The sequence below is a fragment of the Pteropus alecto genome, unplaced genomic scaffold (genome assembly GCF_000325575.1).
Source record: "Pteropus alecto unplaced genomic scaffold, ASM32557v1 scaffold146, whole genome shotgun sequence".
Lineage (NCBI taxonomy): Eukaryota > Metazoa > Chordata > Mammalia > Chiroptera > Pteropodidae > Pteropus > Pteropus alecto.
In genome coordinates this window covers 3,281,701-3,299,343 of record NW_006442107.1, presented here as the reverse complement: position 1 = coordinate 3,299,343, position 17,643 = coordinate 3,281,701, and the positions used below count along the sequence as shown (strand labels likewise).

The 17,643-nt window shown below is 48.1% G+C and overlaps 2 protein-coding genes across 23 annotated transcripts in view; both read right to left on the bottom strand.

Annotated features, from left to right (window-relative positions):
• The window catches only part of CFAP53 (cilia and flagella associated protein 53), a 26,776-nt gene extending 23,670 nt beyond the window's left edge, over positions 1 to 3,106 (bottom strand). The window contains 1 exon segment of the mRNA XM_006919906.3: positions 2,715 to 3,106. Within this exon segment, the coding sequence (XP_006919968.1) occupies positions 2,715 to 2,783 (69 nt within the window). The 5' untranslated portion in view covers positions 2,784 to 3,106.
• Positions 3,107 to 3,252: 146 nt separating this feature from the next.
• MBD1 (methyl-CpG binding domain protein 1) lies at positions 3,253 to 17,177 on the bottom strand. Of its 22 annotated transcripts, none has more exons than XM_015595700.2 (17): positions 16,984 to 17,172; positions 15,437 to 15,571; positions 12,942 to 13,056; positions 12,673 to 12,839; positions 12,503 to 12,585; positions 12,270 to 12,310; positions 11,780 to 11,926; positions 11,552 to 11,680; positions 11,299 to 11,373; positions 11,058 to 11,174; positions 10,904 to 10,972; positions 10,168 to 10,335; positions 9,514 to 9,807; positions 9,283 to 9,375; positions 8,820 to 8,954; positions 8,672 to 8,733; positions 4,921 to 5,871 (listed from the first exon to the last, which is right to left on the bottom strand). In XM_015595700.2, exons 2-17 carry the CDS (start codon positions 15,544 to 15,546, stop codon positions 5,682 to 5,684), a joined length of 1,995 nt encoding a protein of 664 aa, XP_015451186.1. In that variant the 5' UTR covers positions 15,547 to 15,571; positions 16,984 to 17,172; the 3' UTR covers positions 4,921 to 5,681. The 22 variants fall into 22 exon arrangements, with proteins under 22 accessions (XP_015451185.1, XP_015451186.1, XP_015451184.1 ...); XM_015595698.2 differs by having other exon boundaries at positions 9,283 to 9,420; positions 16,984 to 17,171; XM_006919896.3 differs by having other exon boundaries at positions 9,283 to 9,420; positions 10,168 to 10,332; positions 16,984 to 17,171.
• Between the last annotated feature and the right edge of the window lie 466 nt (positions 17,178 to 17,643).

Genomic DNA, 17,643 nt, shown 5'->3' with positions numbered 1-17,643 from the left:
CTACCAAGAAATCCATTATTTTGAGCTTTGTTTATATTTCTGGCCAGTGTTATCAAGTCATCCTTAGGTGAGCAGTGAGACTCTGGCGTACTGATTTACAGTAATAAAACTCATAACTCATATGGCAGAGAGTCAATTTGATCATTTACACTTAAAACATCACTGTCAGGACTACCAGAATACTAGGATTGGGTCTTGGTAAACAAGTCTCCTGGGGAAAGAAAATCAACATTTGAAGACAACTTGATAAAGATTCAAGGTTCAGCGTACACATATAGGTACCTAGATTTAGTTGAATAAGGCAGAGCTGTGGTGTGTTGGAGGCAGATGTCGGGGCTTATGTCCTGGGAAGTAGCTAATCCATATTAGAATTATTGAGAGTCTAGAGCCAGTTGACAAACTACTGTTCTATAATACGTATGGCATTTTACAAACGCAGACCTAGTAAAAACAAAGCAGGGCAGGGTCAAGACTGCACCTAGGGCAGAAAATACATAAGAACTCAGGCTCCCGATAGACATGCAGGCTAAGAACAGGAACCAAGCACAAAGATCATCAAGAATCAATTGTCTTGAATTATCAGGGCAAAGACCAGGCTCTGAGGTACATTTTGGCTGAAGAGAGGAATAGGTTAGAGGGTGGTGAGAAACAGACAGAGCAGCAGCCAGGGGGTTAGGAAGACCTTTAAGGCTTGGGGCATCCTGGGCAGGACTCTGTGGTCATCAGGAAAGACCAAGTCTCTGAATATGGTATGACCTGGAGTTCTTTTACAAGGTAATGCCAATCCATGCACAATGTGGGCATTAGTCAAAACCTGCATTGTTTGACAGAAATATAATGTAAACCATCTGTAATTTAACATTTTTTAGTAGCTGCATTTTAAAAAATAAAAAGAAACGGGAAATTAATTTTAATAATATATTTTATTTAACCAATATATCCAAAATATTATAATCTCAACATGTGACTAGGCATATTTCAAGTGTTCAAAAGCTATGTGTGGATATTGAACTCTAAACCACGCTAAAGGCAGGAGAACAAATAATTTTATAACTACCTTGTATGTTCAAAGTCTCTGAAGGCTTTTGTTACTATAACATCTCAAATTATAGTTTCTAGTATTACAGTTTAGTGTATTAAAGAACAATGTCTTACACACTAGGTTTGATCTGACCTCTCTACCCCTCCACCCATGATCACAAAAAAAATGTCCTCCTAAAACACTATTTTGAGAAGTAAATAACTGGGTCCCTAGGAGGCACTCACCGAATAGCTGCTCGTTTCACTTCTCCATTACTTCAGACATTACATTTTTTATTGCTTTCTCCTGGAGTTGTTCAGCATCCAAGTCTCGTCTATGGTGGTTTTTATTCTTCTCCCACAACAGCTCTGCAACCTCTAACATCCACACTTCTTACTACACTCTGACATCTGAGATGCACCAATTCTGACGTTTTACTTTTCCTTTTTATTATTCTACATGCTCAAAGTATTAAATAGGCCTGCTTCTCTGGTTCAGTGGTAAGTTGATATAAATTCTTATATATCACATGTTCCTAACACATGTGATGGAACCTGACCAATGGCACCAGCCCCCTGAGCTCTGTGTTTGGATACTGAACTTAAGTAGATCAGTTTCTGTCCCTTACGATGTCTGTAATTATCACCTTGAACCCTACAGTCTGTATAGAAGCTTCCATTGTACTTATTTACAGACTCAGATCCTACAGTCCTTGGACATAAAGAAGAGGGAGTAGGTCTATAGAGAATTGCTATGTGCACCATGGAGCATAAAAGAGTATCCTTCATTATTTCTGATCTTTCATAAAGTGTCATCACAGACAAAACAGCACATCATTACCCACTGTTAACCTTCAATGGTTCTGTGCGTGAGCAAGTTGTTTCTACAATTAGATGACGAGCAACTTGAGGCAGGGATCAGACTTCCACAGAAGGGTGGACCTCCCAGGGTCATTGTATTCACCCTTGTATCTCCCACAGTGCAGTGAACACAGCAGGTACTCAAGTAATAATACCGTTATTGCCCAATTACACATACTTTCTAGTCTGTAGAAACAAAGGAATCCAGGTGCATGGACCAAGTGTCTGGGGTTCTGAGCAGGACCCATAAAATTCTGCAGTAGGCAGCACTCCCCCAGTGTCTCACCATCACCCCAGCCTTATAGGCAACAAATGGTCCTATTTCCATCCACGCCTACAGGGATACTTCTGTTACAGTTGAATTCGCACAGGAGGGGCTCTATAGCCACTCACCACCCCTCACAGCCCAGACAATTTTCCCAGGATGAGGCATATGCCCAAGATCATAAAGCTGAATCATGGCCAACCCGGACTCCAGATTTCCTGCTGCCTGGCCCAGCGCCCTTTCTATGACACACATTCCACGTCACAAGGGCCCGACCACCTTTGGGTGTCTTGGAGACTGAAAACCCTCAAGATCCCAAGTGGTGATTCTCCAAGTACCGAATCTAAATATTGTAACTGACGCAAGAGATTGGATGGGGTGGGGGAGGGACGGAGTACGGGAGCTTAGTTAGGTGAGCGACCTTATCCTTCCTTCTTTCAAAATTTAACCCATCAGGCATTTGCTTCCCTTGAGAGCTCGGGCTGAGGGCCAGGTTGAGATCAGCTGGGCCTGGAGTGACGGCAAGTGCAGAAAGCGGTAGGGTCCCACACACACATTCCGTGCTTACCACAATCACCACTTTGGGAGTGGGACCCTTAACCTCCCGCTGTACGATGCCAAACCGCTGGCTGTACATTTTCGCGTCCCTTAGGATGGGGGCGGCCTCCACCGCAGTTACCGAACCTCAGCGACCTACAGGACCAGCTTCCGCAACACAGAAGTCTGGTTGCCAGGGTCCGTGCAGCTGAGATACCGCCCGGTGAGTGGACGGAAGTTGGTCCCGTCACCATGGTGACCATCGACGCCGGCACTCACAACTTCCTCTTGGAGCGGAAGAGCTGAGACTGCGCGGTCTTCACCCCGCCCTTGCCAGGCCTCCTGCCGACCTCTCCCCCTTCCTCCAGAGTTCGTCAGAATAGCAGGAAAAAAGCCTCCTTTACCAGCGGTGAAGTCGAAGATCTAATTATATTCCAATTGACTGTGCTATTTATATCCTGTAGTCGGTCTAAATGCATGAGAAAGATTAGTGGACATATCGTGGCAAGGTTTAATTTCGTGGTCATCTCTAGGTTAATCTTTACGTAAATCACCACAGGACAACCTTCTATTTGTGTAGTTCTTTACAGCAATTTGCAAGGTATTTTCACACATAAACGTTTGAGAGTCACAAATATCGAGTTGATGGTACAGCAGGTATTATCCTCATATTACAGCTAAGACAAGGCTGAAGGAGCCTAGCTGCCTTGTCTACCCAACCAATAATGATAAACCTGTTATTAATAAAAACTTATTGCACTGGGCATAAACCAGGGCTTAGACTCCAGGTACCCTATGATCGAGGTGATCAGATGGGCTAGTAGTGCAGTGACATGACTGGCTGAGCACAATAAAAACCAAGGGTCACAGTGGACCAGGGTCAGGACATGTGAATCAGAAGTGCAGGTAATCAGGCCCTGAGAATCTGGATCCCAGGCAGGGAACCTAGAAGGGGCCCTCAGCACAGATGGAGACCACCTCTGTACTTCCAGCCAAGAGCAAGGTAGTAGTTAACACCTAAAAGCCAGTTGTGAATGACACTTTGGTACTCTCATTCTAAAGTGGGGGTGAGCATATAACACCAAAATATATAGAGAGCACAGAGGAAATTCAGTACCTAGTCATTGTCTTGTAACAATAACCAAAGGACAACTACTGTGCACACCATCTTAAGGCCGCAATTTACTGTAAATTAGCATTCCTTAATCATTTGTAATTCACCCACTTCAGATTTTCTATATGGTATGTTTCTAGATTTGGATTCCATTTCCTGAATGCTGGTTCAGCTTTTCAGCCACAAAATAATGTCTCTTTCTTCTCTTTTAATAATCTCTTTTAATAATTCTCATTTTGTCTTTTTTCTCCTATAATGCTTCTTCTTTCAATTGCAGTTCAGTAAAATACTCATTTTCATTTACTGCTAAGAGTTTATGTAGCCTGAAACAAACAAACAAAGAAAGAAATTAGATCGTCATCTGGGTTCTCTGGACGGAGTCCTGAGGGCCAGATTCCTTGATCTTCGAGTCCCACGGGTGCCTGGCCCACCGGCTGTCTAGGTGGAACCACCCCAGACACCATACCCTTGGGGAGGAAAGGAAGCAGTGAAAACGCTCTCAACCAGCCACGGGATTTGGGGAAAGCCGCTGAGATCCAGGGGCACCCTTAGGGCAACGCTGAGGTCGTACAGCCTGGAAGGTCCCATCGAAATCAGTTTCTGCGACGCGAGTTGCCCTTTGGTGACAACGGGCTGCCCTCTAGGTCCATCCTGAGCTTGTCGTGACGCGCCCTCACCCTGGGCAAGCCCCGTAACTTAACTCCAGTTTGGTTTGCCCATTTTACCAGTACGTGAAGGGGAGTCGACTTCCCTTCGGGCCGGCGCAGGAATAGACAGCTGGGCCAAGCGGAGGCCACACCCCTGAGCCACCCAGGCTAGGCCAGGGGTGATGGGCAGTGTCTCCCGACCCCGGGTAGGATAACCGCGGTCCCAGCGCCCCCTGGTGGGCCTATTCGGAGAGCAGAAGGGCCGGGCTCCACGCCCAGCGCAGTGAGCCTGGGCCTTCAGCCAAACCAAGGCCAACCCCTGAGGCCTAAGTGACCTGCCCAAGGTCCTTAGAACCTGACCTTTATCTTGCCACCCGCTATCCCACTTTCTCAGAGGCAGTCAACACTGTTACCATCACCAAGACATTCCCAAAAGAAACACTAAATATATGAATCAGAAAATGGGACAATAAAAATCATTTAAAAATAATTTTAAAATAGAACAGCTTAGAGACAGAAACTATTTATATTATTTCCAATTCCTATTGTGCCCAACAAGGTTCACACAAGGGCTGTCCTCCAGATAGTTTCCTGAATTCTATATTTTCACCATTAAACTCCATGATAAAGTTGGATATCGATTCACCATTGGTAATACAGATTGATGTATTTAATAAAATTGCATGGACTATATCTTTCTCATTGCTGTATCCCAGTATTAAGTTCAGTGCCTACCATGGGCCAGGTTCTCAATACTTGAATGAAAAACAAAAAGAGCCAAGACCAGCATTTTTACTGGGTGGGCTTGACAGAATTTCTGTACTTGCTGGAGTCACCATGAAATCCATGGTCTTCAGCTTTGCATTTCCTGCAATGTAGGTTTATCAAGGTATCCTCGGGTGAGTAGCGAGACCCTTGGGAGCTGATTCATGGCTGGCTTTGTAATGTGACACCTTGACTAGTCTTGTTTCCCAGGACTCCCTTCCCATGCTTCTGGTTAAGATGGGCCACAAGAAACATTTTACATGATAACTGGAGGACAGAAGTGAAGCAGCAGCATATTGTTTTTACACTTGAAAGGTTGATACAGGGGCACCAGGTACTGTTGCAGTTCACACACGCTGTCATTTATCTGCTGGCTCGCCTCCTTGGTGTGGGGCAGCAGCCAGGCTTGCAGTTGCTCCATCTTCCCCAGGATCTTCCCTCAGCTTCTCTAATTCCTAGGCCAGATGCGTATTTAACTCTGTGGTGAAGGGCACCAGCTTCTTCTGCAGGACACCAACATCATCGAAGCTGGACGTGATGAGAGACTGACGTGGGTTCTGGGCCATCCTCGGCGGTTCCATCGTGTGCTTGTGGGCGCCAATGTGTCCTCCGTCTCCCACGCTTTACGTCCACCTTCCTTCCTCGATTGCCTGCCCTGCAGACTTCAAGCTCCAGCATTAGATGCAAAGACAACAGCCTTACAGACTGTTTAACCAGCTCCCACAACTGCATATGGTCAAATCCCTATAATATCCCTTAATGTACATATACACATATACATAAAATCTTTATATCAATGGTGTTGCTTTTCTAATTGTACCCTGATACACATGGTGAGTCAGGATACTAATCAAATAACTTTCACTTAGGACATCACTATCAAAATTACCAGAATACTAGGGTTGGTGGTTGCATTCTGAGGGGAGCAAAACAGTAACAGATAATAATCCAGTCAATTCTGGCTTAAGTAGGTAGAGTGAGGCAAAGAAAGGGGCAGAGGAGGGTGGCAGAAGGCTTTATCATGAGTTACAGTAGTAAAATGGCTAATCTACATCTGAATTACGTAAATAAAGTTGCAGGGCTGGAACTAGAGCAAGGCAATGGAGGCACATAGACTACAAAATCTGAGAAGGCACACACTTAGTCCCAGCCTTGTAAAGCTGGCTAAGTAATGAATCACTCACAAGTCTTATCACTTTTAGCACTGAGCAAAGAATTGAAAAGTGAGGCAGGGCAGAGCCAAAACTGGTCCTTAACAGGGGCTGAGAGCAGAAACCAAGCACGAAGGTTATCAAGGGGCAGGGGACACAAGCTGTCGGGAAAGATGAACCACGCTGGCAGCTTTACCTCTGAGGACTGCTTTGGCTAAGGAGGGGAAGTGAGGGAAATAAGCAAAATGGAGAGCAGCCGGTGGAAAAGGATGCCCTTTAGGGTTTGAGGAATCCTATGTAACATCCGAGGCCTGGAAAGAACCCAGTCTCTGAATGCACAGAAGCTCTAATAAGATGACCCCATCCACAACCCTGGCACTCCTTAAACCGTGCTAAAGGCAATAATGAAAGAGATTTGTTAAAATGCTTAAAGTAGTACACCTTGTTTTCAGGATCACTGGAAACTTCTGATACTACGTTATTATACATTATTGAATATAGGATTACAGTTTACGGCTTAGTGGCTTAAAATACAAGGCTTTACAACCTGGGTTTGATTCTAGACTCCATCAATTCTAGGTATTTGACACTGGACAAGTTATTTGAGTCTGTTTTCCCATCTGCAAAAATGGGTAAAATCAAAGTCTTCCTAAAAAAAAAAAAACCTGTTCTACATTGAGTCCATACGGAAGAACTCACCAAATACCAATTCCTTTCCTTATTCACGATACATTTTCAACTGCTGTCTCCCTGAGGAATTATTTAGAGACACTGCTAGGTCTCACCCAAAAGCCATTTAATATTATTTATGAAGATGGCTTGTTTAGGTTGTTTATGGGAGCTCTAATTCTATCTTCCAACACCAACTTCTCCACCCCTAACATCCAAACTTCTTAACATGCTTAGGCTCCTAGGATTTGCACGAGTTGGAGCAGATGCTCCAACTTTCTACTCTTTCTCTTCCTTTTCTGCTTACATCCTCCATAAACTCGAAGTACTGAACGGGCCTGCTCCTCTGGTTTGGCGATAGGTTTTTCCAGTTCCTACTGACTCCTATACAAGCCCTGGCAATCGCTCTACGGTCCAGCCTCTGAGTAGATCAGTGTTGTCTCTCATAACACCAGTCTGTAAATATCACCTTGAATCCTAGTCTGCAGAAGCCTCCAGTCTACTGCTTTCTAGTTCCAGGTTTTTTTAAGGTCCTTGGACCTAGAGAAGAGGGAGCAGGTCTTTATGTTGAATGAGGTTCACTATGTGAAAAATGGAGCATCACAAAACCGTTTCCTACTGTTCTGTTGGCCATCCATTTTCCCTTAATTATTCCTTAGCTCCTAAAATTTTCCATTACAACATAGCACATCATTACTTCTCCTTTATATGTAATGATTTCAAGCACAGGGAAACTGTTTCCCCAGTTAGATTATAAGCTCTCTGAAGGCTGAAGTCCTCTGTCTCCTGAAGGATAAGCCTTCCCCAGTCAATGTATTCACTGCTGTATCTCCCACACAGCAGTGCATCCAGCAGGGACTGAATCAGTACCTCTGTAATTACCCAAGTGCTGACGGAGGGGTTTCTGGCCTACAGAAACTAGTTTGTAGGACCAAACCGAGGTGCTGAGGCCAATAGTTTGTTGCCTATGTCTGGTGCTCTGTGTAGGGCATCAACTTCTGCAGGAAGCAGCATTCTCCTCTCCTCCTTCCACTATCCCACTCTTTACAGGCACCTAGCCTTCATTCTATTGCCAAGTCTACATGGAAAGTTCTGCACAGCAGCTGAAACTGTTAAAACCTCAACAGGATCAGGAAAGGCTCAAGAAACACAGCCTAACCCCCTCCACAGAGGATTCTCCAAAAGGTACAGAACTAGACCAAGATCACACAGTTGCATGTGAACCCAGATCTCCTGCCCACTCGCCATCTGGTCATCTCTTAGAGACTCCAAAGGTATTCAAGACCCCAAATGATGATTCTCTGAGTAAGAACTTATATGTTAAGTCTGACACCTGCTGGTTTTTCTTAGGAAAATGGGAACCAAGCTTTCCTTCCCTTTTCTTTCTTATCTCATCACAAGGCACCAAGTCCTCTCCCTCAACAGTCCCTCATCCCCACCACTCCCAACCAAGGACAGTCCTGACCTGGATCTCTGGAAATCTCTCGGGTCATATACATACCTCCTTACTGAGCGTGAGCAGCAGTGGTGTGGGGCCTTTACCTCCCACTACACCATGCCAAATTGCTGGCTAAACTTTCAAAGCTCAGGGCCCACATCTGACCAGCACCCACATCCCCACCCCTCACTGTGTGGGGCACACCTTGGCAACCAGACTGCTGTGTCCCGGAGGCGGGTTCCACCCAGGCTGAAAATCTCGGTGATCTGGGGAAGAATTAACATCATGGGTCAACATGGCCGGTAGAGCTAAAGCAAGGTCAGGGCAGGGTGAGGTGTCCCCCAGCACTGACCACTGGTGTGCCAGCCCCTGCTGCCTCCTCTTCTGGGGCCGAATCAGAGGCTGAGTCATCCTTGCTCTTCTCCTCTTTGTCCTCCTCAGGGTCAAGTGGCTCTTGCTTTACAAGTGGCAGGCCTGGGCCTACTACCTGGGAGAGGTAGGAAATGGGCAACAGTCAGAAAAGCAGGGTTGGCCTGAGGGAAGAGTTTTTTATTAGCCAACCAGTCACTGTGCTGACAGATCTTGCTTCTGTCACACTTCAGCACAGAAAAACCGTCTGTCTACAAACCTTTCCCATTCCTCAGATTTCCATTTTTCTGTTAGCTGGGCGGCAAAGCCGGCAAAGCTAATTGCCTGGGGAAGGTGGGGTAATTCTGTGGAGAGGCTGCAATCAGCACACCTATTACTCTGCTCAAAGAACCACCATCTTGGCTCACCATCACTCTGCTCACAGATCACCCATCACTGACCCCCACCTTGCTGGGGCAGCCAGGCAGCAATACAGGAGAAGTCAGGATGGCTGTGCCCGGTGTCCAGTCTTCCTGGGCATCCGCCTTCTCTTGCTTCACCTGGGGTAAGGCCACAACCCAACTCAGGCCAGGGCACTGGGCCTCCTGTGTGAAGGAGGATTGCAGTAGACTTGGTCCCAGCTTCCTGGTACAAGGCTGGGTAGGCTTGGGAAGAAGAGAATAAGGTGGGGCCCTCACCTGCAAAAGGACTTCTGTGGAAGTTGAGGCAGGGCCAGGCACCTGCACAGGACTGCTTGCACCCTCCCGTAAGAACACAAGGTCAGTGCCAGGTGGGGGCAACACAAAGCCTGCTTCCTGCTTCATTGGAGTATGGGCATGATCAGATCGGGCTCTGGGCGTGGCCAAGGGGGGCTTCAGGGTATGGCCAAGACGGGGCCGTCGAGTAGAACCAGGCCTCTTTCGACGAGGGTAAGGTGGGGGTGGCTCTGCCCCATCCTCAGACCCTGCCCAGACACTTGGCAGCAGGCGCTTCTGTGAAGAAAGGTGAAATGGTTGGCCACCTGATGCAATACCCAACCACACCACACTGCCCTGATCAATATGCCTGCTGATCCTCCATTAGCACCAACACAAAATCTGCTTACATACGAACCCCTCATTGCTGACCCTGCTAGTCTCCTGTTAGCAATGCCAATGCCACCCAGATTCCTCATTTACCCCAGCACAATGTCTGCTAATCCTTGGCCAAACTCATTGCCCTACCCACCCCTCTGAAGCTAGAGGACCCATCTGGCCTGATCCACCAACCTACCAGGCCTGCCCACTATTCCCAGGCACTGAGGGACTTGGCTCAACTTTTCCCACCCACCTGACCCTTCCTGCCCCACACACCATGGCAAACTGCAGGCATTGGCGCCAACGACACTTCTGGCGCTTCTGGTTGCTGCCCCCGAATTTGGGCTTGTCACAGCAGAAGTCGCAGTGGCCACAGTCCATCCGCCGCAGGCAAGCTGCACAGGCCCCACACTTGCGATTTTGCCGGCGATTTGTGTAAGGCTGCTGGGAGACAGTGAAAATGCGGGATGCTGTCATTAGGACTATTACAGTACTGTTCCTGTTGTTCCTCTACTAGCTCCGTCAGAGGGAACTGGTTGAACACTAGTCTTAGCCTGACTCCCACTAGTCACACCTCAGTGTCTGCTAGCACTATCATTGTACCAGATGCCCTTCAAGCCATTGAGACTGGCTGCTCCATCACAGTATCCATCACTCTGTCGAGCTACCAAAACAATGTCCTTGACACCCCCGCCTCCAGCGGGATTTTGCTGACCCTGTATTAGCTGCCATCACTGCACCTGCTACATCTACTCATCCTATATGAACTCCAATCACTTACCTACTTTTCCTCTTTCTGCCCCATTAGTATTGGTTCATCCGATATTACGTACTATCGGTCCACCTGTTGCTCCTGTATTAGTCCCTCCCCAACTGTCTGCTCTCCCATACTAGTACCCATTACTATGCCTTGCTCTTCCTCTATTAAGCCCATTGCAGCAACTGCTTCTTTGGGCTTAACCAAGTACCCTGGGAAAGTCTAGGCTTGTCCAGGTAGGATGGGGCCACTCACTAGCTCGTCCTCGTCTACACAGTAATAGATGAATTCGGCAGGTGGCGAGGGGATGAGAGATCTGGGGTGCTGCAGAGGCAAATGGGGTGGGGTCAGGGTAGGTATTGGGTAAAATTAGGGGGTTGTGCCTTCCCCCTGCCCACTAAGGCCTCACCAGCTCTGGGGACTCTGGAGGCTGTGATGGAGGAAGCGGAGGCAGTGGCTGGGTTCGGGGACGCCGCCGGGCAGCCATCTTGGAGTCACAGCCTCCCCTGAGACGGCCACGTTTACCCTAGGAGGAAGCCAAAAGGGTAGTTTAGGCTTGGTGGCACCAGACCGACACAGGACCCTCCCGACCCAGGAGTGCAGAAAGCATGCACGGGACAGACAAGCAGAGTATAAGATGGGGCACTCACAGCAGGGGGAGCCACAGCTAAGGGAGGGCGTCGTTGACATCGCTGATGGTGGCGACGGAGGCGGTGGGCAAGGTGCTGGCAGACAGGGGCAGGCAGGTAAGGCCAGGGACGTGAGCGTGCGGTGGAGGAGAAAAGAAGACATGAGGTGGACAAGGCCAGGTTGGGAGGAAGCAGCAGCAGCAAGTTTAACAGCAGAATGAGCTCTGCCCCAGCCCTGGCTCCACCAGCACTGTCCCCCTCCAGCCTAACTCACCCGTAGACAGCGCCTCTGGACGCACCTCCACTGGCGCCTGAGACCAGGGCGGGGAGGGCGAAGGCAGACTCGGCAACGTCCACAGTCCTCTCGGGTCTGACAGCCCCGGCATACTCCACACCCTCGGCTCTGGCGGGGGAGGGGGACAGAGGCATGATGCATGGGGCCAGGGCTATGAGGGCCACAGGCTAGGGTGAACCTTGGTCCCATCCCACCTGCCCAACTCACCTTTTCCACAATCCGGAGGCATCGTCTCCGCTCACACTTGCAGAACAGCCCCGAGGCCACATCATGGGGCAGCTGCAGAAGGCAGGTAGAGCAGGCCCCGCAGTCCTCGGTCACCTGGCAGGCTGCACACTCCCCGCAGCCCACACGCTGCCAGGAATGAGTGAGGCAAAGTCAAAGACCCAAGCAGAGTGAATCCAGGAGCACTAACCCTCAAGTGTCTGCTAACCCTCTACATTAGCTCCCATCACCATAACTGCTAGTTCTCCATTTGCCTCACCACTGCATCTAATGACTACTGATTAGGCGCCACCACTGTCTACTGGTCCACTCTTCACTGTCTAATACCCCATTAACTCCCATTACCTTCTGCTGACTGCAACCAGCTCCCTACAAAATGACTCTGATACCTTGAAATCCATCACCATTTACTAGCCCCCATCACATCCTGCTCCCATCGTACACTTGTGGGGAGGTAGCCGGTCATGCTTACCTTAAACATCCTCTGCTCCCGATTGAAAGCAATTCTCTGCGCTGCGGAAAAGGAGAAGTAACAACAGAAGTGGAAAGGGAGGATCAGATATCTGACCTCATCCACTGCCTCTGCCCTGACATTCACCATTCAACCTCTAGCCTGACACCCAGGTCCTAGCCTGACACCCAGGTCCTAGCCTGACACCAGGCCTGCTCCAGCTCCTATCTCCCACTGCCCTAAGGGCCACTCACCTCGGCAGTCCTTGCACAATGTCTTGAGCCGCTGCCTTCGGGTACCATCCCCTGAGAAGCTGATTCCACAGTTCTCACAATATCTGGGATGGGAAACATGAGTGTGGGGACCTGAGTGCATGCCCAACCACAACCCTCACCCACTTGGCTCACTTTAGGCTAATACTCACCCAGGCGCAGGGAGCGAAGCTGGGACTGTGTCAGCACCAGCCTTGGTCTCATCCCCTGGGGCCTCCTTCCTGACCTCAGCCCTCTGGGATCCAACCTGACATTTTCGAGCTTTGACTGGCTTTGAAGGCTTCTTCCGCTTTCTGCTAGGGAGAGCCAAGGAATGGGCCTAGAGATGAGAACAAGGGCAGAAAGAATGTAGGTCAGTGGATGGGTGTTAGGTGGCTCAGTCGCCCCATGCCCGGGTACCCTACATTGTGTAGTACCTTACCTTGGGGGCTGGATAGCACAGGATGCCTTGCTTGAAGTCGAAGAGGGAGAGGTCGCACGAAGGGCCCAGGTATCGGGTCAGTTCAACTTTGCTTCGGATCCTATCTCCTGTGGGGCTGGGGGTAGGCCAGGATGGATTGGAACCCAGGTGGAGCCATTGCCACTCCACCCACGCAACCCTCTCACTGGGCTAGGGAACAGGCTTGAAGGTCTGGTGGGATATGGGAGGCAGCCTGGGATCTATCTGCCTATGAGCCCTGACCTGGCCCTACCCCAACTAACCCTGGATAGCAAGACTCTTTAAAGGTAGTATTACTAAATATTATAATACCAGCAAATACATACACATTAACAAATAATATAAACACAAAGGAATGTACATATATTTCTAACATATATTACTAGAGGTATTCTATATAAATGACAATATAAATATGTTAAATAATTTGTAAATGTGTTAGCACTGCATACTAAGTATACAAATTAAAGAACTTACATAAAAACAAATGTTTAAAAATAGGCGTATAAAAATGTACATATAAGTATACATACAAGGAAACGTGTGAACAACAAATGTAACTACATACAAAATAAAGTGAAAGTAATGTTGGGAGACAACACTCCACAGGTCTCTTGCATTTCTGCATGTCTTGTAAGAGAAGCACTGACTGTCCTTTGCTACTATCTTTTCGAGGATGTTTGTACAGCAAACAACCTTGGAAGATAAGAGAAAGGGTCTCCCTCCAAAGCAAAAGGAAGACATCCTTACTGTCCTAACATTATAAAAGATTAGATTCCTTAAGCTTGGGGTTCCTTTCCTACAACACAACTCAGTGCATGTGCAGGCGCTAGTTAGTCCTCTTCATGTGACCCTGTAGGAATTGGCATTTGGGAAACTGGAACAAAAATAATGATTCTAAATATTGTTCTTGCTATGTGTAATAAACTGTCTTTCATCTCTGACCCAGGAGTCTCTTTTCTTCTATCAGCATCCACAAAACTGTGACATACTTGTTATCTTGACCTAATTAATTAGGGTAAAACCTCTGATCTTTTACATTCTTGATAACTGAACTTATATTTATAAATGTTAAAAGTTTTATACAAGTTGTAAATATGTGAATAAATGTACAACTAAATATGAATAAATGTAACTGCATTTGTAATTTTATTATAATGCTCCAGGAAAAGAGCAACTTGGGCACCAAAAAAAGTTCAGAAGTATAGAAAATTTAATAACTAGTATATCATTAACATATCTTAAAACACCTTAAATTTATAAAAGTGTATGTTTATGTATTTATGGTCAAATTTCATTATTTATGGTAGTCATCTGGAAAACTGAATTAGTGAATATAGAACCACTGCTCCTAGTGGAACTACAGGTTAGGTTCCTCCAAGTCTCTAGTCACATTTTTGTAAACTAATCCTACGTAACCTTGTTTTATGTGTTTCTGTTTAAAGATAGCCTATTTAATATATTCTTCTTACAAATAATTAACTGCATGGCTTTTTTAAAGCCAGGAGTTTTGGAGGACATCTGCATTATATAGTATTGCCAATGCCTTTGTAAAACAAGCCAGTCTCATCACCACTGAAAATGTACTCTTCTACCTAACGGTTTTCCGGTGTAGCACTGAGCAGATATTTTTTAAAATATTCTGCAGATTCTTGATTTGCAGAACTTGCCCTGAAAGGTGTGAGACAGCCAACGCTACCTGCAATAGGTTTAACATTTTTTTAATCCTGGGTAACATAACTATCGATGTCCTTGGCTTTGAGCCTCACAGTGCTGTCCACTACACTTTATTGGTCATTATCTCGTGGATCCACAAATTTAGCCACTTTTCCACCTTTTCCCTAGGTTCATCATGTACTACAGATGTTACTTTAGCACTTTCTGGAGCAGCCACATGTACAAACTGGCAAATTTCCTCTCCTATTCTAGATGTACCACATTTTTGATTCATTAAGACTAAACTCACAGCCAACAGCACTACAACTTACACCTAAATGAAGCTTAGTTAACATGTATCTTCTCCTTCCCAGCACATCACACACTTCTTGCACTTAAAACACTAGATAGCACTTAGCACTACACTTGGGGGCCATTGTAAACAGCAAAATCACCCATAAAAAGTACAAAACTTTGAAAACTATAGCACTAAGTAGACCATGAAACAGACTTGTTGACAGTACAAGTGCTGAAATAAGAAAGCCTTGTTCAACTTCAGCTGAGAATGTGTGCATCGGGGGACGTAAATTTTTTTGCTGCTCTGTGCATGTCCACGAATGACCGTGAAAGCACAGCTGAGTAATGACTTTGGGGGTATAAACAAATTTCAGTGAGTTTGCAAATACAGAATCTGCAAATAATGAGAATCAACTGTATATGCATAATTTTAGCCCCACTCATAAATTTAACCACACTCTGATTTCACTCTGCCTAACCAGGCTCAATCCTACCCCTGATTCTGCCCACAACCCACCCAGTACCTCTGGTAATAGGTGTCTGAGCGTCCGCAGGTGGCACCTGACTTGCGAAAAACCTCACGGCGCTTCCAGCCGGGGCCCAGGGCTGGGCAGTCCAGCCACTCCTCAGCCATGGGGGCCAAAGGAAGGAGCAGTGGCCTGCAACATGGAGAGGGCAAGGTGAGAAACTGAGGCTTTAAGAGGTGACATGTTGTGCACCAGGCCATGCAAACCATGGTATCTATTAATATTTGTCCAAGACCCGGAAACTGTCACAAGCAACTGGCCAATGTAAGGAAGAGAAAACCATTCCCACCCAATTCTTCCCTGGCCTGGGCCCAGGAGCTTGACATTCCTCACTCACCCTCTTGACCTGGCAGCCCCGTCCTCAACCCGAGGGTCCTCATTCCTCATTCTCAGTGTCCTGATCTCCTATTCCTCTCCATCCTCAGCCTCGGAGCCCATCATTTCTCTCCACTGCCACCCAGGAACATTTCACTTTCCCCGCTCCTTTCTGCCTGTCCTTCGTCCAGGAGACATTCTCTGTCTTTGACCTATTGGTCTTCTGTTCCTCCCCTCTGTCACAGAGACCTCCATATTCCCCATCCTCAGCCTGAGAGGCCTCATTCTTCCCATCTTCAGCCCAAGAGACCCCCATTCCGCTCATCCTCAGACCAAGGGCTCCGCACTCTGTCAGTGTTCTGATTCCCATTCATCCCTTTCCTTGACCCAGGAGTCCCCAATTTCTCTTTCAGTCTTTTAACCCTCCCACTCCTTCCCTGTCTGATATCCTTTAATTCTGTTACCTCGGTGTTACTGCCTCAATTTCCTCTGTGTCCTCTGCCATTGTCCCCAACCCCTCCATGTCCCTGACCTGAACGGTCCCTCATTCCTTCTGTTTCTCAGCCTGAAATCCTCCTCACTTATTTTCTCTCTGTCAATGTTCTGAACCACAATTCCTGCCCAATCTCAGCCCCGAACCTCCCTATTCCTCTCCTCTGCAGTGTAAAAGTTCTCTCACTCCTTCCCTTCAGCGGCCTTATCTTCCATTTGCTCATCAGCCTGAAAGACCCTGATTTCTCCTCTCTGCATTCTAAACCCCTCATTCCTCTCTGCTCTCGTCCCAGAACCATGCCATCCCTGTCGGTATTCTGTTCCCCTATTTCTCCTAGTCTTCCATAGGAGCCCCCTGGCCCTCCTTTTCAGTATCCCAGCGGCCCCATTTCTCTCCATCATCAGCCTGAGGGCCCCTCATTTATCCCTCCCAGGGTTCTGAACACCCGTTTCTCTCGCCCTAACTTGAGAGGCCCCGATGTCTCCCCTCAGCGCTCGGATCCTCCCCCATTTCTCTCCGTCCTCGTCCAGGATCTCGACACTTCCACTGTCAGCTTTCTGAGCCCCATTTCTCTCCGTCCTCCGCCTAAATCTACCCATTCCTCTCCTTCAATATTCGACGCCGCCATTCCTCCCACTCATCGGCCTGAGGGCCCTCTCCGTCAATGTTCTAAGCCTCAATTCTTCCCCATCCTCCGCCTGAGCGCTCTCCACTTCCACCCCCAGGACTGTCTCACCAGCTCGGCACCGGGCCGGTAGCTTCCTCTGTTCTAGGTCCGTGGACCCATGACGAGGGTCCCGCCTGTGACTCCCGCCTTGCTGGGGTCTTCTTCTTCCTCCTCTACAGCCGCTTCCTCTGAAACGGTAGCTGTCGCCGCCGCGGCCGTTCGTTGCCCCCGAAACCGGAAATCCGGGGCCCGCCTCTCGGGTTCCGCTCCCAGTGAGACGCCTGCGCACTGGTGCCGGGCTGGAGCTTGCCCTTAGTAGGGAGGATCGCACCTGCGTGCTGCGTCCTGCAGCGGCGCGCGCCCCTGGCCTGGACCTGCTGCGCTTGCGTGCTGAAGTCCAACTACGGCTCGCGTCCCTATCGGAGAACCGCAGCGCCTGCGCTTCTCGCTTCGCCAACCGGCGCCTTCTCCCCACGCCGCCCACCTCTTTTGCGCCTGCGCTCTCCAGTCCCAAACAAAGGGGGCGTGGAGGGTTGGGGTTGGCCCTGTGTTCTCCGTTTCTTAGGCGGTCTCCGCAAAGAGTTACCGGGAGAGAGGAAAGGCGAAACTTGGGTCTGTGCCGGAGTCCTCCTCTCCCTCCTCCCGCATAGGTCACGCCGGTGCTCCCTAGCCCCTGCAAACATCTCCCCCAGGGCTATTGTGTCCTGCACGCTCCTCCCCGCTGAATAA